Genomic DNA, 24,900 nt, shown 5'->3' on the forward strand with positions numbered 1-24,900 from the left:
AAAAGTCATTTTAATTTTTATTAAATATACTCTCTTGTCACAAATCTTTAAAATATATAAACATTATATATAAACAAAGTGTCTTCATGGCGTCAAAATGTAACTCTAAATCAGGCCAGGCAATCAGTGAGAGGGGTGACTGCCGAGCGTGCAGGTTCGACTGTGTGCAGGGCTGGGGGGTCGGGGGCGGTGCTGCCGAGGCTCGCTTGGCTGGGGCTGGCAACCCTGGGGGACCCTCCCCGCTCCTGCCCAGCCTGCAGCTCAGAGGAGGGTGCTGCCTAACCACCTACTTGGTCTCACCCGCCTGGGGTGGACCTCCAGTCCCTGCTGTTCTTGCCTGGGGGCCCTCACGTTCCCATCCTGTCTCCCTGTGATGGACGCCCCTGCCTCTCCTGAGCACTGGGCAAGGCTGGGAGAGAAGGTGGGTCGGATGCTTACCCAACAGGACAGCCATCACAGGCTGCTTGGGCCCCCGGGAATGAGAGTCTGGGGACAAGACTGGGGCTGGCTGGTGGAAACATGCAGGAAAGACAGAAAGAGGGGTCTTCACACCCATGGGACTAAGGCAAGAAAAACAGAAACAGGACAGAATGAAGGGAGGAAATGAAAATCACAACTGGAAATGCATGTGTGGCAACAAAGATACCCTCTCAGACCCTTTCACACATCATGGCTACTGAGCCCACTGTGAAAACTGACCCTCTGGTGGTCCTGGTCCTGGAACCAGATTGGACTTGTCAGGGTTTACTGTGTCTAGACCCAGGGCCAGCCAAATTGCAAAACAAAACCAAAAAAAATCAAACTCCAAATGTCATTAGGAAACAGGTGTTTCCAAGTCCCTGTGATTCCCGGTGGGCCCTGGGGGGCCTCCTCTGTGAGGCCAGATCTCTGGGCTACCCTGACTCTTCCAAGCCTCCTGCACCCAGGCCAGATGCTGTCTCGGGCTCTCACTTTGGGAGAATCAAGGCGGCCAGCTGCCTCCATGTACTCCATTCACGGGAGATCAGACAACCCCACAGGCCTTAAATTGCCCCACGTCCCATCCCAGCCAAATAACTGCTCAGGTGGGGAGCCAGGGATGTGCCAGATGCCATGGGTCCCCCCCATGAGCCCCCATGCCTATGGGCGGAGGGTCAGGGCCTGAGGCCCAGCCTCCATTAGTGCAGCCAGTGGGGCGGGGATGAGAGCTTCCTGGCAACCCAGGCAGATGCTTCAGGCTGGGGCTCAAACCCAAACCCATGGCAATTCCTCAAACCCTGTTGCCCGGAGGAGGCGTGACTCTCCTGAGAACATTACAAACTGGGGCGTGAGGGGGCGCAACAGAGGGGAAGACCCAATCCCAGGGGCCTGGGATAGAGTCTGGGGTCGGGGTAACACCCTTAGGAGAAGGCTGTGCCCAGCTGTAGACTCTGGGGACAGACAAGGAGTCGTGTTACCAGGGAAGTGGTGAAGGCAGGAAAGGCGGGGGCAGGCAGGGCGGGGCGAGAGGCTGCATTTGTAGCCACAGCTGAGCAGGAGGCTGGTCTCACGGGGACAGGGCAGGAGGCCAGGCCTCAGCCCCACACTCTCTGGGGCTCCCCCTGCCAGAGGACAGACTCTGAACGGACATAGACTCGGAACAACAGGGGCAGGCGGGGTCTGGCTCTGAGCCCAGGGGGGACCAGGTCACTAGAACCAGGGGCCTGTCCAAGGACACAGAGCACACCAGGAAGCAGTGCTGGCCCCTCGTCACTCAGGGCGTTCATGGTAATACCTCCCGGGGCGGCCCCGGCCCTGCTGAGTCGGGAAGAGGAGAGCACGGGAGCTCCGCCCCCCCCCCCCCCCGCCGTCCCAACAATGCACTTCGAGGGCCACTGGCTTTCCCCTCAGACCTGTGCGCACTGAGCCCAGGCCCCCCAGCTTGTTCCACAAGGCGCATCCACGCACCTCCTGGGTGGAACCCAGCGCACCCTTGCTCGCTGGGCTCAGAAACAGAAGGGGTCAGCGGTCCACCGCGAACTGAAGCTTGAGAGCAGCCGACCCCACTGGCTCCTAGCTCTGCAGGTGCCGCAGCAGGATCTGCATGAGGTCAAAGGTGGTGAAGCTGATGCCCACAGCGATGGGACCCTTGAGCCAGTTCATGCTCAGGCCTTTGTAGAGGCCGCGCACCACGCCCTCCTCCCGCACGATGGTGTGCATGGTGCGCGCGATGGACGTGCGCTGGTGGCCCGTGACGCCGGCCGTCTGCATGCGCCGCCGCACCACGTCCAGCGGGTAGGAGGCCGACTGCCCGATGAGGCCCGCGCAGGCCCCGAAGATCATGCGCTCAAAGGGGTAGGGCTGCGGGCGGCCGCTGTACTCTGCAGGGGGAGGCGGGGGAGGGGCTGTGAGGGCGATGGGAGGGGGCGCACACCCAACGGCGCACGGGCACCCACCCGTGCACCCCGCGCCCCGCGCTCACATGCGCCGGCAGTGTCACAGCTGCATTTCAGGACCTGACCGGCTCTCCTGGGCCTTCCCACCCGGGCCATAGCTTCCCTACTTCCTCACCTACTGGTCCCTCGTTTTTAATCAAATTTGAGAGAGAAAAGATTTTTACAAGACAGAAAAGCACAAAGAATCATATAACCAAGTCCTAAGACCAAGAACGAGCTCACACCCAGTCACTCTTGTTTCTCGTCTAGTAAAGAAAGAAAACATCACTCAGTGGGAAGCAGCCGCATAGCACAGGGAGATCAGCTCGGTGCTGTGTGTCCACCTAGAGGGGTGGGATAGGGAGGGTGGGATAGGGAGGGTGGGAGGTCGCAAGAGGGAGGGGATATGGGGATATATGTATGTATAACTGATTCACTTTGTTATACAGCAGAAACTAACACACCATTGTAAAGCAATTATACTCCAATAAAGATGTTAAAAAAAAAAACTGGGGAAAAAAAAAAAAAAAACATCACTCAGGTCTGGAACCCTCTCCACGGCCCAGCCTGCCCGACAGGCGCCCTCCCGTGGGTGCTGTGAGGGCGGGTGGGCTGGAGGGAGGAAGGGGCAGCAAGGGATCACAGGGGTTCTTTAAAAATGTGTTGCAAATTGGAAACTAGGAATTAAAAACAGGGAGACGCCCTATTCACTCAGCAGCACTAGGGGTGAGAAGGGGGCAGGGCGCCAGGGCAAGAGCAGTCACTGGAAGAGCAGAGGGTGGAGAGTAAAACCAAAAAAATGGGGTCTCACACCCACACAAGGAGAGGAGCTCTTGATGTCAGCTGATCACAGAAAACCCACAAATGGCCTCACGGCGCCCCAACGGGGGACCCCCCCCACATCCACTGCTAAAAGGATGGGTCAGAGCTGCACTACCCGGAAGTGCAGGAGGTGACTGCTCACTCGCTTCCCATAACCAGGAAACAGCACAAGGCTTGTTCCCCCTACACAAAAGCGCAGGTAGAGGGTATCCAATGGAGGTGAGGGGTGGAGCCCCACCCCTAATAAGGAGGCTCAGGGGAGTGGGGCTGGGGGTTCTGGACAAGGGATCTCAGCTTTACCTGGACCGTTTTCCTTCTTTAACAAAAAACATCCTGGAGCAAATAAGGCAGTTTGTTAATGACTGATTGGACGGGCGGGGGTGGGGGTGGGGGGGCAGGTATGGGTGGGGTTACAATGTTCTTTGTACTTTTCTAGTTTCTCAAAATTACCAAAACACACGAGGGCACTTCCCCTCCGTCTAGGTTTTACCCGTAGGCGTGTGTGCGCACCAGGGACCTCCAGCCCTCTGGGTGACACTCTGGACTTCACAAGGTTGCTCTCAAAATGAGGCATTAAAGGTCAGGAGTCCAGCTTCCCCGGGGATGGCCTGATATGTGTCTTCTGATCCAGACCCTGGGCCCCCGGCCTGCCCCTCCCAGGGGAGTCTAAGTGCTCCTCTGCCTCCACCCGCCTCCAGCTCTGTGTGACCCGCGGAGGTGCTGCCCTGGCTCCACACTCCTGACCTCTGTGCAGGCTCTTGAGTGTCTCGTAGGTGAAGAAGCTCAGGCCGGCGTAGGGAATGACCCCCAGCACGGTGGGAATGAATCCGTGGTAGAGGGTCTTCAGCCCCTCTTCTCGGGAGATGCGGATGAAGACGTGAAAGATGTTGCTATACCTGCAGGACAGAGCGGGGGGCGGGGGTGGTGGTGCGGGGGAGGCCTCAATTCACTAATTCTCGCCTCTTCCCACGTCAGCGGGGACAGGCCTGGATGCTGACCAACAGAACCTCACAGAAGTTCTGGCATTCGAGGGGGCCGTGCATGCCCACGGCCATAGCCACCTTCACCACTGGGATCACGCTGCCGTGCTCAGCGCTTGGCTGTGTCTGACTCCACATGAACACTTCGGGTTGGATGGAAGCAGAAACTGATCCCCAAGCTAAGAGACCCAATTACGGCCTTTCTGGAACAGCTGTGGAGCCGCACACCTGGCCCGCCCTGCGGTACCGGGGGAGGGGGAGGTAGCAGAGCCTCAGCCCAGCTCTGTCTGCAGCTGGATGTGGAGGCCCAGACCCAAACCCCAGGGGCCCAATGGAGGGAGCCCACCCGGGGACCCCACTAGACACAGAGCCCCCGCTGCTGGTGAAAACGTCGCCGTGCGTGGTTGGACTCACATTTCCTTTGGGGTCACGGCCATCCGTGCCCTGACCAGGTCCAGGGGGTAGGTCAGCGAAGCGGCTGTCGTTCCAGCCAGTGCACCAGCGAGGAGGCGGGGCCAAGGGGGCAGGGCTCTGAAAGAGGGTCGCGGGGAAGGTCAGAGACCAACGCCCCGGGTGCCCACAGGTCTGGGGGGCAGGAGGGATGGAGGAACGGGCACCGGCTGCAAGGAAGCCAGCCGAGTTGAAGCGGGCAGCGCGGGGGAGTCTCTGGGTGGATGCCATTTTGAAGTTCCCCTGGCTGCCTTGCCTTTCCCCCTCCTCGTACGAATGAATGAGCAACGAGCACCTTCCCTACCCGCTCTGGGGCACAGGTAGGATCAGTGGCCGTCCTGGGACTTAGGTTCTGAGGGGAGACCGGATAAACAAGAGAAGTTCTGAAACGGTGAGCAGGTGGAAGACAGGAGAACAGGGTGATGTAATCGCGCTGAGAGGGGTTTTTTTGGGGGGGGGGGCGGGAGGGAGGGCTCACTCTCCGCGGAAGCCGTAGTAGCTGCCCAGTAGGCGCTTGTACTCCTCGTGCGCGCTGAACTGGATGGCAGCGTAGGGCACCACGCGCACCATGGTGGCCGAGTTTCCGCGCCACAGGCTGAGGAAGCCTTCGTTGAGGTAGGTGAAGTAGAGGACCCGGAAGGCCTCCTGGGGGGAGGGCAGGGGAAAGGGGCAATGTCAGTGCCCTCCACCTCCGCCTGAGCAGTGTCTTTGCTGGCAGAGCGCTAGACCTCCCCGCCCACCTTACGTGGCCCAGCCCTGCGCCTGGGGGGAGCCATCGTCCCCCTCCCCCGCATTCTCTGGGCTCTGCGCTAGGACCCCAGCACACCCAGCCCCAGTCCTCCGGCCCTGGGAACTGGAAAGCGAGCCAGGGGGAACCAGGCTTGCAAAGCAGGCTCAGAGCCCCACAGAGGGTGTTTTGTTGGCGTCTGGTAGTCTAGCTTTTAAAAATACTCTTCTTTTCCTTTATTAGGAAGGTAACACCTGCTCCGTGTTTAAAAATAAATCAAATATGACAACTGTGAGTTTAGACTGTCAAGTCCCCTCACCGCTACCCCAAGGATAGGGGGGTCTCCCGTCAATTCCCAGGGTGGGCTGTGTCCAGGCAGAGCTCAGGGTGCAGACGGGAGGCCTTGGTCACCCGGGGGCCCTGGAGCTGGCCTGGGGCGGGGGTGGGGGAGAACCAATGGGAAAAAGCACCTTGAAAAACGTTTCCCCAACCTCTACCACCCTCCTCCTCTGCCACTGCCAGCCCAGCAGGGCGGAGGTGAAGGTCCTAGAGCCGGGGCTCCTGACCTAGTGGCTCACCTTGGCAGAAAATCTTTTTGAGGACACTGGAAAAAAACAAAACACAACACAACAGAGAGTGTGAGATATGAAGGATGGGACCCTCCCGCCAGTCTGCATGACCTGCTCCGCAAGGGTCTGGTCTGAGCATGGGGAGTGAGAGCCTCCCCTGGGAATGCCTACCCCCCCACCGCCCCAACCCCTACAAGGGCTGAGGTGGGGGCCTCCGCAGCAGAGTCAGCCTCCTCCCAGGAGCCTCCTTACCACCCCCAGCCCACGTCCAGGCCTCTCTGCACACCGGCTTCTCCCCAGGAAGGGGAGCCCAGCTGCCGCCTGACCCCCAGGACAGTGAGGATCTCTGTAGGGGCCTGTGGGAAGACGCACCCCTCCGGGGTTGACACCCAGCAGTCCCCACCCCTGCTGGACCCCAGTTCTGCCAGACCCCTTTGGGGGAGGCATCCCAGCCACCAGCCATGCGGGGGTCAGCCAAGGGGCTCTGGCTCCTGCAGGACAAGGCCACGGGGGTGTCTGACATCTGCAGCCTGCCCTCTCTTCTCCACGGCCTGGCCCAGGAAACCCTAGTGCCCACTCTCCCGCTCTCCTGGGCGGCCTGGCTCACCCCCCCATCCCCCGTTTCCCAAGCATCGGCTGTGTTCCCAGGATAGCCTTGAGCTCCCGTCTGCGTGGACGTATGCACACCACCTGCCTTCGGAGTTACACCCGAGCTCCCTGTAGGGCGCTACGCTGAGCATCTGTTCTAGGAACAACACAGCTGCGTGTGTGTATGTGTGTGTGTGTGTGCGCGTGTGTGTGTCTGTGGTGGTGGGGAAGGGACGTGTGCTCAGCTGCAGGCCCGTCCTTTCCCACGTCAGCTCACTCCTCCACACCCTCCTCCTCAGGGAGGAGGTTGATATCAAGGCTCCTGTTATATGGATGAGGAAACTGAGGCCCAGCAGTCCTCTCCTCCCAAACAGCTGAGGGGTGGGGGTCCCAGATTGTGACGTCCTCCTTCCCAGCACCCCTCAGGCACTGGCCACCATCTGCAGGACAGAAAGACCTCATCTTCAGGGGACCCTGTGCCTGCTCAACCCTAAGAAGGGAGGGAGATGGATTCTTGAACTGTGTCCTCCCCAGAGATATATCCATGTCCTCACCCCCCGCGCCTGTGAACACGACCTTAACTGGAAACAGTCTTTGCAGATATAATTAAACTGAGGTCATACTAGAGGAGGGTGGGCCCTAATCCAGTGACATGGGTCCTTATAAGAGGAGAGGACCCAGACACAGAGGGGAAGGCAGAGACTGGGGGGAAGCGGCCACAAGCCAAGGATGCCTGGAGCCACCAGAAGCTGGAAGAGGCAAGGAAAGGTCCACCCTCAGGGCCCCAGCAGGAACCAATCCTAGAGACACCTTGAATTGGGACTTTTGGCCTCCAGAAAGTGGGAGAATAAATTCCTGTTGTTCTAAGCTGCCTGGTTTGTCGTACTTTGTGACATCAGTCCTAAACACTAACAGACTTTCTAAGTGGAATCTACAGAGGCGTTTTAAAAACCACTTTGCAGAGCAGCCTGGGGGGCCGTGGAGGAGGAGGAGGATTGCTTGGCAGCTTCTCTATCACATGGGATAGATGGACAGGCAGCGTTTACCTTGGAAGATTATTTTGGTTCGGTCCAGGGGAGCTACCGCCGTTTTGGCAAGAGCGCCAGCCAGGGCCCCTGACAGGAGGGAGTTAAGAACTTGCCTGTGATCACTCTGCAAGAAAACACACGAACACGCGGTCTGTCACCAGAGAGGGAGAGGAGGCGTCTGTTCTGCTCGGGAAAGTTTCCTGAGCGTCTTCCTTCTCCCCCTGGTCCAGGGCTGACAGACACACAGTGGCCAGAGTGACACAGCCCTGCTAGGCCCTGAGCATGCTGGGCACAGGCTGAGCCATGGTGGGTCCAGCAGCCACAAAGCCTGGTGGGACACAGTGAAAACCTCCTGGGCCACAGGGACCAACCACGAGAGGTCATTCCCTGGCTGGGCTGTCCCGTGAGGTTCCAAGTTCTCGAAGATGGCCTACGACGGGACAAACTCCAAACATAAGCGTCACCCCTGACCTGTCCTACTTTCAAGCCTTGGTTCCACCCACCACCTGTGTGTGAGGGATTCTCCCGTTGCAGTGTTTCAGGGTGAAGGTTCCTGGTGGTCTGGGGAGTGGGTGGGGGCATATGAGGCAAGCAGACCCTGACTGTTCAGTGTGTCTCCTTTCCACAACTTTCTATCAGGACTTCAGGGGCTGGCTGGCATCTGTGGCTCTTCATCCAGCCAAGGCAAGGGCGATGGTGACAGATGTGGCTGACCAGCACTGTGCACCCCTGTGGCCAGCCTCAGAGCCAGTGCTTTCCCAAGTCTTCCTGCGGCTCCCCAAGCCCCGGCTCCAACAGCCCTCCTTCCCTAGAGGCCCAGGGAGCCCTGAGTTGTCACACAGGAAGCCGCCTGCTCATCGGGTTGGAGTCTCCATCCCCGCTGCTGACTCAGCCACTGAACTTTCTGGAAGTGCTCTTCTGGACATGCCCCACATGTCCTCACTCTGCAGCGTGCAAGGCTGGTGTGGAGCAGGTGGCTCAGTGACCCCAGGAATCTGTGAAGTCCGCTCGGACCAGGTGCCCTCAGGGGCCTGGAGACACATGGAGCGGGGTAGGGGCATGTACAGGCCTTCACCACTCCCCTCACGGGGCTGCCAGTCCACGGGGGGAGCCAGACATGAACTAACTCTTCAGACAAATGTGTGAAGAATCACCAACCTGGGAGGGGCTATGAGGAGGGGGCTCAGGGCTCCAGGAGAATGCGGGGTGAGGGGTAAGGGACCAAGGTTGAAGGATGAGGTACATCTAACTGCAGGGCTTGTGTGTGTGTGTGTGTGTGTGTGTGCGTGCGCGCGCGTGTGTGACACTCTTAGAGGGGGAGGAACGCAACACTCAGAGGCCCCAGTGAGAAGGAGTGGGGGGCCCTGGGGGACCACAAGGAGGGCAGGGTGGCTGACACAGGGAAAGGGACGGGCACAGGGAAGACAGAAGAGACGAAAGGTGGGTGGGGCTGGACCCCACAGAGTGTGGAGGCCTGACAAGGAGGCTGGTCTTTGCCTAAAGAGAAATGGAGAAGTGTGGAAGGTGAACAGGCTATTTTAAGTGGAACCAGAGAAGAGGCAGCTCCTGTGAAACCCAGGATGGAGATGGCAGAGGATGGGACCAGGGGAGGTTGTGAGAGAGGCCGGATGAAGGGGCATTTGGGGGTACAACTGGTAGCCTGGGTCCGAGTGGGCATGGTGGAGTCCAGGGCTACGCCCCAAGTTTGCTCAGCTCAGCAGCTGGCTCAGGGGGAAGGGCTGGGTCTGTCCACACTCCTGGCCTGAGTCTGGGCTCGGTGCTCCCTTCACCAGCCCAGCTGACCTCTCCCTAAAAGAACAGAGTCCCGCAGCAGTGTTTTCCCCTCTCAGTTTCTGAGGCCGAGCTTCACCATGGGGTTCCACCTTCTTGCTTCACAGAGGCCTGTCACTGGGGACCCCCGCCCTTTCTGGGTCACACAGCAAGGTTCTCGTCCTTTGGTCCCATTGGCTTTAAGGGTTGTGGACATCTGATGCCAGAAGGCTCAGTGGTGTTCCTGGCACCAGCTCCAAGGCCCTGTGCCTCAGTTTCCTCTCTGTGAATCAATGTGGTGACAGCTGACCTCGAGCCACCATGAGCACAGGGAATGCCCTATGGGGAGTCCACGTGCTCTGTGGGCACCAGAAGTGGAGCCGATGTGTCCATCTCCTTCACCGGGTTACTTCCTGTGCAACCTGTGGCGCTTACAATCACAAAGCCAGCTCTGCACATGGGGAACACACATCCTTAAACCTTAGCTCTCAATACGGTGCTCCAGGGACATGCTGTGAGTCTATTTCACATGCTTAGTGGAGGAGGCTGCTGCTGCCTTCGGCAGACGCTCCCAGACTTTTTTTTTTTTTTTTAAAGAGGCATCGGGGCAGCACATAGCTTATTTATTTATTTATTTATTTATTTATTTATGGCTGCATTGGGTCTTCACTGCTGTGCGCAGGCTTTCTCTAGTTGATGACAGTGGGGGCTACTTTTCATTGTGGTGCGTGTGCTTCTCACTGTGGTGGCCTCTCTTGTTGCGGAGCACGGGCCCTAGAGCACGCAGGCTTCAGTAGCTGTGGCACGTGGGCTCAGTAGTTGTGGAGCACGGGCTTAGTTGCTCTGCAGCATGTGGGATCTTCCTGGACCAGGGCTCAAACCCGTGTCCCCTGCATTGGCAGGCAGATTCTTAACCACTGCACCACCGGGGAAGTCTCCACTGACCCTTTTTTTTTTTTTTTAATTTTATTTTTTTGGTTGTGTTGGGTCTTCGTTGTTGCACATGGGTTTTCTCTCGTTGCAGCGAGCGGGGGCTACTCTTCATTGCAGTGCATGGGCTTCTCACTGCGGTGGCTTCTCTTGTTGCAGAGCACGGGCTCTAGGTATGTGGGCTCAGTAGTTGTGGCACACAGGCTTAGTTGATCTGCGGCATGTGAGATCTTCCTGGCCCAGGGCTCAAACCCGTGTCCCCTGCTCCGGCAGGCGGATTCTTAACCACTGCGCCACCAGGGAAGCGCCCCCCAACTGACTCTTAAATGACCACAGCTGGCTTATTCTTTAAAGAGCTTGGTTGGCATAGGCATCACTGAATGGTCAAAGTCTCCATACCCATCATATGGAGAGATCCTGCAAATGAAAAAGGAGGCAGGCAGCCCGATGGTGAGGAAACAGGTGATCCACAGATGGGATCCACACCAGCGGTGAACATCACGAAAAGATGCCTGGCTCCTTAACCAAAGAAATGGTACTTTGCAGAGTGAGCTCCCTGCACTGGGCTGGCCAAGCAGGCCAAGACTGACGTGGGTTGTGGCAGCCAGCGCAGAGGAAAACCGGCGCTGTGTGTGTCCCAGTGCACGCCAGGCACGGGGGCCTTTGCTGGGCATGTCCGCTTGGCGGGACACATTGGGCCAGTGGAGGGAAAGCCATGTCTCCCTCACGCTCTGCCGCGAAGTTCACTAAACTGTGAGGGATGGGTGCCTGCTCTGGGGCTTGCACCCCCCTGCCCCCAGCATGGTGACGGTGGCCCCAAGAGTCAGTCCTCCTGCCCGCCTGGCGTTCCACAGGGAGACTTGGAATTTGGGGAAAGGTCAGGAGGGCCAGAGGATGATGCTGCTTCAGGCTTTGAGTCCATGGACTTTGAGAACTGCCTGCGGGTGCCTGAGCCAGCCTGGCAGTGAAGGTGGGTTAGTCCATGTTCTAGGTTCAGCTGAGAGAACTTCTACCAGCTTCTATGGTGAACAAGCACAGGGCTGATCCAATTTCTTTTCTTTTTTCTTTTTCTTAAATATTTATTTATTTGGTCATGCCGGGTCTTAGTTGCAGCGGGTAGGCTCCTGCAGGTGTAGCTCACGGGCTCCTTAGTTGCAGCACATGGGCTCCTGAGTTGTGGCATGTGAACTCTTAGTTGCAGCATGCATGTGGGACCTAGTTCCCTGAATAGGGATCAAACCTGGGTCCCCTGCATTGGGAGCGCACGGAGTCTTCACCACCATGCCACCAGGGAAGTCCTTGATCCAATTTCTTTATGAGGGAATAAGGCTTTTGTCTTCAGTTGAAGGGCGTAATCGGAGATGAATTTCAGAGCTGAGGGTAAACTCCTCCCTGGAGTGAGGAGTTCCCCTGCAGCCCACCCCACCTTGGGCTAATTCTTCTGCGTTGGCAAATCTAAGTGAGAAAAGGGGCTCAAGGACACCTTCAACATCCCAGCCAAATTTGGGCGAGGTTTTGGCTTCTTGCCAAGCGGCAGAGCAGCTGGATCCACAGCACAAATGGGGCTTAAAAATGGAACAGGAGGCGGCCTGCATCACCCCCCCACCCCCCGGCCTCACCCTCGGCGTGTTAGGGGGTGATTTGTAATGGGGTGCGAGTACAGAAGAGGGACTGGGTGAGAATGCCCAATGGGGGGGCCAGGGTACTTGCCTTTGAAGACACATGAGCGGGCAGGACGGGCTCGGCATCCTCACGCAAACGCACCACCCCTTCCTTCACACCATTACCCATTCCAGGCCTGCTCAGGACAGCGGGAGTCTCAGTCCTGGGGAGCAAGAAGGAACGAGGTGAGAATCTGGCCTCTTCCACCAGCCTGGGGCCTCTGATTCATCCTCAAGCGGCCCGATGCCAGCACTGCCCCAGTGGCACGCTTCTCCTAACCTGGCTTCTGTCTCTCTGCAGGATAAAGACACCCGAAACTGCATGTCGATGCCACAGTCCCCTGACCTGACTGCTTAATCATTTACAAAAGCTCTTCTCATCAGCTCTTTTATTTCATCCTCACAAATGGGCCTCTGAGTCCTCTGTTTTTTTACCCTAGTACCAACCGCCCAGATTGGCTCAGAGAGGTTAAGCTGACAGCAAGGTCACACAGCAGGAGGCAGGGGCGTGGCAGGGTGTAGGGTGTGGAGGCTGGAGGGCTCCACCTGCCCTGGAGCCCAATGCCCTCTGGGCTTATGCCAGCTTGGACCTGAAACTCTGTCCACAGAAATACTTTTAGCAAATTAATCTTTGTCCTACTGTTTGGCTGCCTGCCCTTTGCGGACAAGTTATAGTAAAGTGTCCTAATACTTGAGGATTCCTCTCTGGAAACCTGTAAGCAGATAAGTTAGGGGGTCCCTGGAGAAAGAGAACCAGGAATGGCTCTCTTGACATAAGAGAAGCCATTTTGGCCTAAGCCATTTTGTGAGCTAAGCCTGGCAGCAATGCTTGCCCTTGAACAGGTCTCTGTAATTAATGATCTAAAGCAAACAAAGGAATGCAGGAACACAGAAAAGGCAGTCAGACAGTAGTGCAGTGATAAAGCAGAGTCCTAGTTCCTCCTCAAGGGACAGACATAATAATAAATATATCTTTGAGTTCTTTGGGAACTAAGGCCCCCACCCAGGTGGAGGGTGGAATGATGGTGACCCTCTTGACTTCAATCACCTAAAGCTTGGACTCTGTGGACCTTTGCCCCAATTCTATGCTGAAGTCTCCTCTGTTCAAGCCCCTTCATGAATATGCATGTACCCTGAGCTTAAAACTTCCCCAATTTTGCTGTTTGGGGAGACACTGCTTTGGGAAAGGTCCCCGGTGTTCCCCTTACTTGCTGCAAGTAATAATAAATCCTTCCTTCTCCCCTCCCCATCTTTGGCTTGGTTGTGTCTATTGGCTTGACACCCACCAAGAGATGAACCCAGTTTTCAGGTAACACAGGCTCGTGTCCAAATTTCCTCTTATGAAAGAATGTTTTTTCCTCTTGTAAGGACACCAGTCCTGTTGGATCGGGGTCCACCCTAACAACCTCAAGTAATACATCCTTCCTTCTCCCCATCTTCGACTTAGTTGTGTCTATTTGCTTGACACCCACCAAGACGTGAACCCAGTTTTCAGATAACAAACCTACCTTTAACCTCCTAGTACAGGCGCACTCAAAGCTCAGCCAACCACAGGGAGGGGACCAGGAGGAACAAAGGATGAAGGACTGGTGTCGTGGAGATGCCACTGGGCACCGGTATGCTTGGAGGTATCCCTTGCTTTAAAATCACCCAATGAATCAATATGCTTTCCTGTAAAATGATGCAAATGAGGCAGATGCCCCCAAGCCAGCTCTGGAAGGCCCTCCTGCCCTCCAGGTCCTCCCAGGCACCCGCTGGTATGGAACATCCTAGGAAGCACAAGCAGGATTCTGTTCCAAGTGGCCTCTGCCGCTGTTTCCTACCTAAAATGGTCCCTGGCTCGGGAATGAATAGCTGCTTCTAAGACGGGGCCAGAAACTCAACGATGAGCCTGGACCACCCTGAGGTGTCAGGCAGGAACCAAAGTCAATGGGACTGTGAAAATAGGACACAAAGGCAAATCAAAGAGCTCCTAGTGAAGGCAGGAACACTGTGAGCAACAAAATCAATAAAGCAGTGTTGGGTTTTTTTTTTTTTTTGGCTGCACCAAGGCATGAGGGATCTCAGTTCCCCAACCAGGGATCAAACCCGTGCCCCCTGCAGTGGAAGCACGGAGTCTTAACCACTAGACCACCGGGGAAGTCCCAGAAGTGTTGGATTGTAACCAAAGTGTAAGATAAATAGCCAAGAGTCCACATGGATATAAATAAATGATTGAATAAATAAATAAATGAGGGAGAAGAGACAAATCTCCCAGGCAGAAGAATCCCAAATAAGTTACGCAGAGGCTCAGTGCTGGAGGAAGGGAAGCGTAAGCACGACCCCCTAGGTGTGGGCCATGTGGCAACTTCCTTCCAAAGGGCACAGCACAGAAAGGGGGGAAGGGAGTAACTTTACAGTGAGGACACCTGACAGACACCACCTCAGCCACGTGATCAAGGTAACACCACAGTGATAAGTCACACTGACAGCACGTGCCCTGTGTGTGTGTGTGTGTGTGTGTGTGTGTGTGATGAGAAAGGCACTTCCCCTCTGAGGTCCTCCTCTCCAAAGCCCAGTCCAACCATGAGAAAAACACCAGACAAATCCCAACCAAGGGCCAAGGGCCACAGAACACCTGACCAGTTCTCATCAAAACTGTCAAGGTCGTCGAAACCAAGAAAGTCTGAGAAACTATCTTAGCCCAGAGAAGCCTAAAGAGATGTGACGACTAAAGGTAACGTGAGGATCCTGGGACAGAAAAAGCACATTAGGGAAACACTTAAGGAAATGTGAATGAACGATGGACTTCAGTTAATAATAATGTATCGGGCTTCCCTGGTGGCGCAGTGGTTGAGAGTCCGCCTGCTGATGCAGGGGATGCAGGTTCGTGCCCCGGTCTGGGAAGATCCCACATGCCGCAGAGCGGCTGGGCCTGTGAGCCATGGCCGCTGAGCCTGCGCGTCCGGAGCCTGTGCTCCGCAACAGGAGAGGCCACAACAGTGAGAGGCCCGCGTACGGAAAAAAAAAAAATAATAATAATAATGTATCAGGATTTGTACATCAGTTGTGACAAATGTACCATACCAAAGGAAGATGTTATTAATACGGGAAAATGGGTGTGTGCGGTGGAGGGGAACTCTGTATTACTTTTGCAATTTTTCTATAAACCTAAAACTGCTCACAGACAAACAAACAAACAAAGAGAAACTAGGCCTTAGGGATCTTTTCCAGCTGGTGGCTGGGGTGTCAGTCTGTGGAGGACACTGTGACTTTGTCACCCTCCATGCGTCTGGCTGCTGCTCAGTGGCACCCCCAACACTATGGACCCTGGGGGACTGTCCTCACACCTGGGCACCCAGATGCAGATGGTGCAGCCTTTCTTTGTTTCTTCTGGCTGTGCTTCGCAGCATGTGGGATCTTAGTTCCCCGACTAGGGATCGAACCCGTGCCCCTGTGCCCCCTGCAGTGGAAGTGCGGAGTCCTAACCACTAGACCGCCGGGGAATTCCCGGTGCGGCCTTTCTTAGGGCTGGGTCAGGCGTGGTGAATGTGGACGCGTTCTGCAAAACTGCCCTCCTGAGAAAGGATCCAGCCCTTTAGTCCCGGCCTCATACAGTCTAGAGTCTGAGCACTCGCCTCCCTCCCTCCCTCTGACTCCTGCTCTAAGCTCCCCAGGAGGAAACAGAGTTTCCCCAGGCAGGTGGTGCAGGCTCAGGCCCAGGCTGCTCGTGTTGCCCTCTGAACCATTCTGTCACCCCTGGCCCGGGCCCAGGGCCTGCCCTGGGAGCTCTGCAGACGGCTCAGACAGGGCCTCGGTGTGGTGGACGCAAACAGAAACAAAGGCACCACACAAACCAGTGCATACCTACAAGAGCGTGTCACTGCAGGTGACAGAACGCCAAGGCTGAGTCACGGGAAGGCACCTGCAGGGGGCTGAATGGTGCCCCCCCACCCCGCCCCAAGACATGTCTCCCTGGAATCTGTGAATGTGGCATTATTTGAAAAAAGCCTTCACAGATGTAATTAAGGTAAAGATCTAGAGATTCTTACCCTGGATGAGGGTAGGTCCTAAGAACAATGACAAGTGATCTGATAAGAGACAGAAAAACAGACACAGGCAGGGAGGCCGTGTTTAGACAGTGGCAGAAATTGGAATGATACACACAAGCCACAAGCCAAGAAACACACAGAGCATAAAAGCTGGAAGAGACAAGGAAGAATCTTCCCCTAGAGCCTTAGGAGTGGCTCTACAGGAGGATTAATTTGGGATTTCTGACCTCCACAACTGTGAGAGAATAAACTTCTGTTGTCTCAAGACAGTTTGTGGTGATTTGTTACAGCGGCCAAAGGAAACTAAGATCCTTTTTGGAGGAGAAGCTGGGGTGCCTCAGGCCCCCCAACCCCAAGCAGAAGGGGCAGCCAGAGTCTGCAAGCTGCTTCCCAGGGCCCGGTGCCTCCAGGAAGCTCCCCAGGATTGCAGGGCGGAGAGAAGGAGATTCCTGTCCTGGGGCAATGGCGGGGTTGGGGGTGGGGGAGGTTTCAAGTTTTTGCCTCTTAGGCCAAAGGTTATTTTCCTAGGAAGTAAAGAGCTCTTTGCCCTTTCACAACAAAAACAAAAAAAACTCAAGACAAGGCAAAGAAACAGCCGGGTCACTGGGAAGGAAAAAAAATAACTTAAAAACATGACAGGTACCAGACTGCACTCATAATGAGAAAAGTGGGTTTAACCTTTGGTGGGGGGCTGTGTGGGGACAGTAATGCAACTGGTAGATGAGACTGAGGCAGGTTGCAGGGAGCATCTCTCTGCAGGTGATTTGGCAGATGCTTTGGAATGTGTGCTGTGCCCCCAGACAGGTGAGCATGAAGCCTCGTGGGCCGGTAAGGCCACAGCCAGGTGCTGGTCCCAGTGAAGGTATGAAGGTCTGGATGGGAAGCTATGGTGGAGCGAGGAGAGGGGGACAGGGAGAATGTGTGACCTAAGCCCTCACAGGAGGACGCCACCCAGCCTGTCACTAATGAGTGAACCTACCTGAACCCAGGTGGGAGGCTGTCCCGATGCAAAGACTGGAAGCAGACCAGGTGTTTATAGAGTGCTGTCAACAGTGATGGGGGGCTTCCCTGGTGGTTCAGTGGTTAAGAATCTGCCTGCCAATGCAGGGGACACGGGTTTGAGCCCTGGTCCGGGAAGATCCCACATGCCGCAGAGCAACTAAGCCCGTGCGCCACAACTACTGAGCCTGCACTCTAGAGCCCATGAGTCACAACTACTGAGCCCATGAGCCACAACTACTGAGCCTGCGAGCCGCAACTACTGAAGCCCGTGTGCCTAGAGCCCATGCTCCGCAACAAAGAGAAGCCACCGCAATGAGAAGCCCGCGCACCGCAACGAAGAGTAGCCCCTGCTCACTGCAACTAGAGAAAGCCCGCGCGCAGCAATGAAGACCCAACGCAGCCAAAAATAAAAATAAATAAATAAATAAATTTATTAAAAAAAAAACAAACAGTGATTGGGACTCTCCATACAGGGGAGGAGACAAGGGCACGGAGGGAGCCTGACTGTGGATGCACATACTTTCCAGCAGTTGGCATTTTGCCTCCCCCCACTCACCTCTTCAAGAACAACAGAGGACACAACCCACATACGGCTGACCCAACCTCCGCTGTGCCCTTCCCAGGTCAGAGCCCCTCCCCCTGCACTCAGGCACCCCCGCCATGCCCCCTACTGGCTTCCTTCCCCCAAACTGCCACAAGGTTCTGAATTTATCCCCCAACCTGCCCCAAGAGGCCTCCCTCACTGAACTGGGGTTCCCACTGCCCACACAGCATCCATACTCAGGACAGTTGCCAGGCTCCCTCTGCCACCAGTGTGGGGTCACTGTGCCTGGGACTTCTCTGTGCCCAGCCCCCCAGGTCGGGCCCCCTTATCTGTGCCCAAGAACATGGGCTCTTTTGGGTGTTGTCTGGAGTCCATCATTGGTCAGATGGTGACAACAGCCCACGTGGCTGAGGGTGAGGCCTAGAGTATATGACGGGTGGCCTCAGCTGGCGCTTGAAACTCTGAGGCCGGAGCCCCCTCCCTCCCGACTTCCTCCAGGCCCTGCGGCCCCTGCTGCCTCCCTCTCTCCAGGGCAAGAGGCCTGGGCTCTGCACCAAGGCAGGCATCTGGGCCAGATGGTTTCTTCACATTCTTTTGTTTCTATTGTACCTCGTCCCTTCTGTTGTTGCCAGTAATACCGAATTTTTAAAAATTATTTTTATTTATTTATTATTATTATTTTTTGGCTGCGTTGGGTCTTCGTTGTGGCGTGGGTTTTCTCTAGTTGAGGCGAGAGGGGGCTGCTTTTTGCTGCGGTGCGCAGGCTTCTCATTGCGGTGACTTCTCTTATTGCAAAGCACGGGCTCTAGCGCACAGGCTCAGTAGTTGTGGTGCATGGGCTTAGTTGCTCCGCGGCATGTGGGATCTTCCTGGACCGGGGCTCGAGCCTGTGTCCCCTGCATTGGCAGGCGGATTCTTAACCACTGCGCCACTGGGGAAGTCCCTCTTGTTCTGTTTTTGTTTTTTTACTCCGCTCTGCAGGGCATGCGATGCAGGATCTTAGTTCCCCAACCAGGGATCGAACCCGTGCCCCCTGCAGTGGAAGCGTGGAGTGTTAACCACTGGACCACAAGGGAAGTCCCTGGCACATTTCATCTTGTAAGTTTCAAAACCAATGACAAGGTAGGTCTCCCATTCTGGTCCTCATCTCACAGTCGGGGAGGCATAGGCGGTCAGAGGTTCTAAGCTTGGGTCTACTATCATGGCTTGCCCACAGCAGCCTGGCCTCGATGTGAGGCCCTCTCCTACACTTCTCACCAGCACCACGGACCAGGTCCTTCAACCCAATCCCCTCTCAGGACCCTCTCATGTTCCCCAGCCCCTCGGCCTTCTCTTGGGTCCCACAAAATCCAGGCTTGTTAGTTGCCTCTGCTCATAATGTTTCGTCACCTAGCTAACTCCTTGCTGGCTTTCAGGTCTCTGGAAGCCTTCCCGGCCCCCTGAATTAGCATCCCCAGCCTCTGCTCAGGACCAATCAATTACAGTGCCCCAATCACTTGGGGAAGGTCTGAGCCCCATCCATGTTCCGTACCCTTCTGAGCCAGTGTTTCTGCCTCCTCCACACCTGTCCCTGACCCTGGCACAGATATTTACAGATTGTAGAAAAATTGTATTGTAAGGCTTCAAGTTTGTTCCATTCCTGGAGGCTGTCCTGGTGATGGCATTCCAGGATGCTGTAGAAAACGTTCGTGTCTTACAATGGCTGGAAGCACGGTGCTATGGGTGGGTTGTTTGAAGGAGGACAGGGATCTGGATTCAGGACAATCTAGGTCTGTCTTAGCTTCCCCATGTTCTCCCTATGTATCTTCGGGCAAAGGTCCCCTGAAGCCTCGGTCACCTTTCTGTAAAACTGGGATGATCTGGGACCAAGCTCACAGCCTGGTAAGCATGTGCCAAAGGATGGCAGAAAGCAAAATGAAGACATAATGTTCACTTGTCTGGGTGCTTGCTAGCTCTGAGCAGATGCCCCCATCTTCCAGCAGGAAGGCAGGTGAGTGAGGGAGCCCACAGGGGCTGCGCATATGGACCATCTGGAGGGGCTGGGAAGTGTGCCCCGACCCTGCTGGCCTTGTCTTGTCTGAAATAGCAGAGGCTGCTGGACAAGCACCTTCCTCAATAATGCCCTGACAAGAATTCTGGCTTCACAGCTGTAGGGGTTACATGAGGTCTTCCGAAGTTCATGTCCACCCAGGACCTCAGGAAGTGACTTTATTTGGAATAGGGTCTTTCAGGTATTATTAGTTTAGGATATCAAGATGAGATCACCTTGGGGACTTCCCTAGTGGTCCAGTGGCTAAGACTCCATGCTCCCAATGCAGGGGGCCCGTGTTCGATCCCTGGTCAGGGAATTAGATCTCACATGCAGCAACTAAAAGACCCTGCATGCCACAGCTAAAAGACCCTGCATGCTGCAACAAAGATCCCATGTGCTGCAACTAAGACCCTGTGCAGCCAAAACAAACAAATTAATTAATTAAAAAGATGAGATCAGGGCTTCCCTGGTGGTGCAGTGGTTGAGAGTCCGCCTGCCGATGCAGGGGACAAGGGTTCATGCCCCAGTCCGGGAAGATCCCACGTGCCACGGAGCGGCTAGGCCCATGAGCCATGGCCGCTGAGCCTGCGCGTCTGGAGCCTGTGTTCCACAACGGGAGAGGCCACAGCAGTGAGAGGCCCACGTACCACAAAAAAAAAAAAAAAAAAAGATGAGATCATCTTGGATTTGGTGGACCCTATATCCAGTGATGGGTGTCCTTATAAGAGGTCTCACACACACATACACACACAGGGAAGAAGGCCATGTGAAGATGGAGGTGGAGATTAGGGTGATGTGGCCAACAAGCCAAGGAACTCAAGGACTGCCTCTGGCAGCTGCCAGAGATGGGGAAAGATTCTCCTTCAGGAGCCCCAGTAGGAACCAACCCTGCTGTCTTAGTCAGTTCTGGCTGCTGTGACAAAACACCACAGGCTGGGTGGCTTATAAACAATAGAAATATATTTCTCACAGTTCCGGAGGCTGGGAAGTCTAAGGTCAAGGTGCCAGCAGCTTTGGTGTCTGTTCAGAATGCTCTTCCTGATTCACAGATGGTGGCGTCTCTGTCCTCACATAGCACAAGGAGCAAGGGAGTTCTCTTGGGCCTCCTTTGTAAAGCCATTAATCCCATTCATGTGGGCTCCACCCTCATGACTGAATCATCTCCCAAAACCCCACCTCCTAATACCTTCACACTGGGGATTAAGTTTCAACATATGAATTTTAGGGGAGACACAAGCATTCAGTCTATAGCACCGGCCAACACCTTGATTTTGGACTTCTGAACTCCACAACAGGGACAGAATAAACTTCTGTTTTAAGCCACCCAGCTTGGGGTTATTATGGAAGCCTCAGGAAACTAATACAGCAAGAGTCTGAGTCCAAGCCCCCCAAGTGTGTACTGTCCCTTGGTTAGTGACCTGCCCATGACCCTGAGGTCACTGCAACTCTCTCTGGACCTCACAGGTTGCCCAGCTGGTAGAATTTCAACAGAAAACCTGGCTTCTCCTGATCTTTGTTGAGACCCTGGAACCCAAGCACTCAGCTGCAGCAAAAGGTATTCAGTGAAGAAAACAAATGTTGACAAACATATTTTAAAAATAGCACAGGGACCAGGGAGGGGCCACTGGGGGAACATTCTACTTCTTAAACTGGGTGGTGGTTTTGTTATTCTTTCTACCATCTTTCTTTTCATGCACACATTACATACTTTTATTATTAAGAAGTATTTCACACTTCAAATAAAAAATACAATGCATTTTTAAAAGAGCTGGCTTGCAAAACCCAAACAAGCTAATAGCTCTGATCATCTCAATATTCCTCTAATGTCTAATTGCCAAAATAGAAGAGAAGAACCAAAAAACGGGATGACACATGGGAAAAGACCTGCCCTCAGTCTGATGACGCCCTCCACCTGGCACCAATAGTGGGAAATCACCGACAACTTAAGAAAATCTCAAGACAACTTCTTAAATAGATTTAACATCAGACTTGTCTCAATCTCATCTGACACCTTCATTCTTTATCCCGGTGCTTAAAAAAAAAAAAAAAAAAGAGCAACAGCCAACATCTCAGACCTCCCCCCGTCCTGGGACTCCAAGTGACGCCTGCATCTCCTTCTCTAGAAGGACCGCCTCCCCTCCACCCCAACCCCCAAGTTTTCCTTCAGAGCTTTGCAGAGGAGGGACTCAAATATTTCTTGGACTGAGCTTTAGACTCTGGAAGAGAAACAGAAATCTAATGTTTAATCACCACCCCCATGGGCCAGAACACCTCAGAGACAAGATAAGAAGACTGGAGAGACCAGAACACTTGATAATAACCGTCCTGGCTGCTGGGGGAGGAAACAGGCATTCCAACTTCACAGCTGAGAGAATACTGATGACAGCACAGCCTCCACAGAGGAACATTAACCATTTAAATGGACATGCCCTTTGGCCTGGCCACTCCTAGGAAGTTGCTGCAGTTGGAGGTTAAACTCCATGAAGACAGAAAGGTTTCCACGCGTCTGTGCACTGCTGGAGCCCCACACACGTTTACTACATATTTGCTCATGCAAAATTCTATCTATCCATTGCAGTTCGGTTTGTAAAAGCAAAATACCAGCAACAACTTAAACAGCCATCAGTAAGGGACTTGTTTTAAAATCACTCACCCTTTTGATAAAATGTGATACAAATTTACCAGTGGTTTAAAAGGGGTGGTGAGGGGGAATATGCACATCTTCCCCACAGCCACAGACTATCTCTGGAAGGGAACATTATCATACAGGAGAAACTATTAACAATGAGGGCCTCCAGAGGGGGATGGGGAACCAGAATGGGGAGGCCTGCCTGTTTTTTTACTGTTATGCCCTTTTGTACTGTTTGATTTTATTTTTTTACCATGTACATCAATGACCTTGTCAAGGTTTATTCATATATTCACACATGTGTGTATATATATATAATATATGCATGTACATACGTATATATAAAATGTGTGCATGTGTATATATGTACATATATATATGCATATACATACACACATATTTTAAATGACTCCTTTTGAATTTGGACAGAAAACTCCAATGGTTTCAGTTTCCACTGAAGCTGAAGGTGACAAGACCCTCCAGAACATTCCAGCACCATCTTTGCAGGGAGAGACAGGATTGGGATAAGAAGTACTATGCAAGCATTACAGGAAACGGCATGTTATTGCTTTTTTAATAGTAAAGCCACCAGCCTCTTTCCACAATGCACACTTGCAAATCACCCTCCAGGGAACTTGAAAAGTTCCAGAAAAATCTTTATCCCCAGCACCATGCCAAGTTCCAGTTTTGCAGTTTGTGTCTAAGCGGCTGAAACATTAGCTCTCTCACTCTGAAGAGTGTTGCCTTACTCTCTCGGTTTATCAGCTTTAAGGCCCCAGGAGCTCTCCCGGGTCAGTGAGGGGCCTCAGTCTGTAAGAGCTGGGCCAGAGGGCGGAAGCCCAGCAAACCCCACCACCACCCCAGGTGACCCTACCAGCTGGGCCGGCGGCACCCTAGGTGTTGAAGTCCAGCGGCAACAGGGCCCCCGTCTCCATTAGCCCCAGGGCTCTGAGACACGTGTTCAGAAAGCGACCGGGGCCGCCCTTTTCAGCTCAGCCTTTCCGGACCCAGTCAAAGACAGGACTCCTGAGGAACAGCTGCAGGGAGGGTGGGGGTCCCCTCCCCTGCCAACCCCTCAGAGATAAACACAACAGATGGGCAAAAGTGGGGGAGGTCCGCACAGAAGGGTCAGCAGCAATGCTCAGGAAGGGGTGGGCAATGTCACCCCAATTCAAATCGCTTTAGGTTTGTTGCTGGTAAAATGGAGATAATTCCGGTTTTGTCTGGCCCATGGGATTATTCTAAGCCCAGAAATCACTTTATAGACCGTCATAAGGGAAAAGATAACATCTGGGTGCGCTTTTCCTTGGTGGGGGGGTTGGAGGTTGCAGTGATCCTGAGATAGCAAGGCTTGGGTGAATATTGGAAAACCTGGATTATGGAGGGGGCACAAACACAGGTCCATGTGGAAGAAAGTACGGGTGGGTGCACAGACTGGGGGTGTTCGAGTCAGAGGGGGCTGCCAGGGGTACTGGGCAGGCAAGTGCATGTGTGGAGGGAGTACCTGAGGGCACTGACCCAGATTAGTAAAGGTGGGGGGCAGTGAGAGGGGCCCAGACTTGGCTGTGAGAAAAGCCAGCGAGGGGATAGGAACAAGCACAGATGTGAGTGGGGACGGTGAGTTTGGGGTCACAGGCTTAGGTGTTGGGTGTGGAGGTGCAGGCCCAGGTGTGGTGGCGCGGGGACCGGGTGTGTGTATCTGGGTGTGAGGACGCCCTGTGGTGTGGGGCTGTCATAGAGGGAAAGTCTCAAGCGACGTGTCGGTGGGTGTTCATGAGCGGGGGCACGGTGTCAGGTGTGTGAGGGGCAATATAAGTGCGGGCACAGAGTCAGGTGCGTGTAGGGGTGCAGAGTCAACTGCGCGGGGCGCCTGGGGGCGCGGCCCCAGGGGTGTGGGGGATGTCAGCGAGGCGGACAGTCTCAGGTGTATGAGGGGAGATGTCAACGAGAAGGGATGTGGTGTCAGGTATGTGTGGGCTGACGGAGAGAGGCTCCGATCCAGCTGTGGGAGCCCCAAGAGGGCACCAGAATAGCGGTGTTGGGGGCGGGGGGGGTAGGCTTTAACCTCTCCCAGTCCCCGCGATGCTGCTGTCACGCCCCGCCTCGTCCGCCCCCGCCCCGGGCCCATGACAGCAATGGGCCTCGCCCTAGGTCGGCCCGAGGGGCGCGGGCCCCCTCGACCCCTGCACCGCCCCGCGCCCCGCGTGCCCCCTCACCGACTGGGACGTGTCGCTGCCGCCGATGCCGCCGCCACCTCCAGCCGCCACAGCCCCGCCTCGCGCACCCTCCGCGCGCGCCGCGGGAGGGGTCCACGCCGTACTCCGATTGGCTGCGTGCTGGCCAACCATCTCTGGAGACAGCTGAGATTGGTAGACATGAAGCGGACGGGCAGCTCCTGGAGCCAATCATTGAGGAGTAGAGGCGGGGCTACCCGGAGACACAGTGTGTCCCCAGGGTGGTCCTGCTGGGCGCGAGGTACTGGGAGGCTAGGGCCTGGAGGCGGGCGAAGATTGGAGCTTTGGAAGAAGACGGGCATCCCTGGTGACCAATCGCTACGGAGTGAGGGCGGGGCTCCGAAGAAGCTGGCGCTACTGGCGCAAGAGGAACGGAGGGCGTAACCCAGAGAGCGACGAAGATTGGCTGCGATGCGAAAGACGGGCAGGGCTGACGGCCAATCGTAGAGGCCGTGCGCCCTGGCCAAGACTTGGAGCAAACGAGGTGCAGTTTGGCCCTGAGCGCGGTGG

At 55.0% G+C, this 24,900-nt stretch overlaps 1 protein-coding gene across 1 annotated transcript; it reads right to left on the reverse strand.

Annotated features, from left to right (window-relative positions):
* Window positions 1-24,452, reverse strand: SLC25A42 (solute carrier family 25 member 42). The gene is made up of 8 exons (XM_082623445.1): window positions 24,373-24,452; window positions 11,968-12,082; window positions 7,576-7,681; window positions 5,951-5,976; window positions 5,124-5,290; window positions 4,610-4,726; window positions 3,960-4,111; window positions 1-2,339 (listed from the first exon to the last, which is right to left on the reverse strand). The coding sequence occupies exons 2-8, from the start codon at window positions 12,046-12,048 to the stop codon at window positions 2,032-2,034; spliced, it is 957 nt and encodes a 318-aa protein (XP_082479571.1). The 5' UTR covers window positions 12,049-12,082; window positions 24,373-24,452; the 3' UTR covers window positions 1-2,031.
* Between the last annotated feature and the right edge of the window lie 448 nt (window positions 24,453-24,900).

Source organism: Mesoplodon mirus (genome assembly GCF_964341445.2).
Source record: "Mesoplodon mirus genome assembly, chromosome: 5".
In the NCBI taxonomy this organism is placed as follows: domain Eukaryota; kingdom Metazoa; phylum Chordata; class Mammalia; order Artiodactyla; family Ziphiidae; genus Mesoplodon; species Mesoplodon mirus.

What these genes read in the sequence shown, in the direction of transcription:
- SLC25A42 (XM_082623445.1), bottom strand. Translation starts at nt 12,048, where the DNA reads ATGGGTAATGGTGTGAAGGAAGGGGTGGTGCGTTTGCGTGAGGATGCC. An exon ending in AACCAAAATAATCTTCCAAG is followed by an intron (nt 5,977 to 7,575) that starts GTAAACGCTGCC and finishes GTTTTTTTCCAG; the next exon opens with TGTCCTCAAAAAGATTTTCT. An exon ending in ACTCAAGAGCCTGCACAGAG is followed by an intron (nt 2,340 to 3,959) that starts GTCAGGAGTGTG and finishes CTCCCCCTGCAG; the next exon opens with AGTACAGCGGCCGCCCGCAG.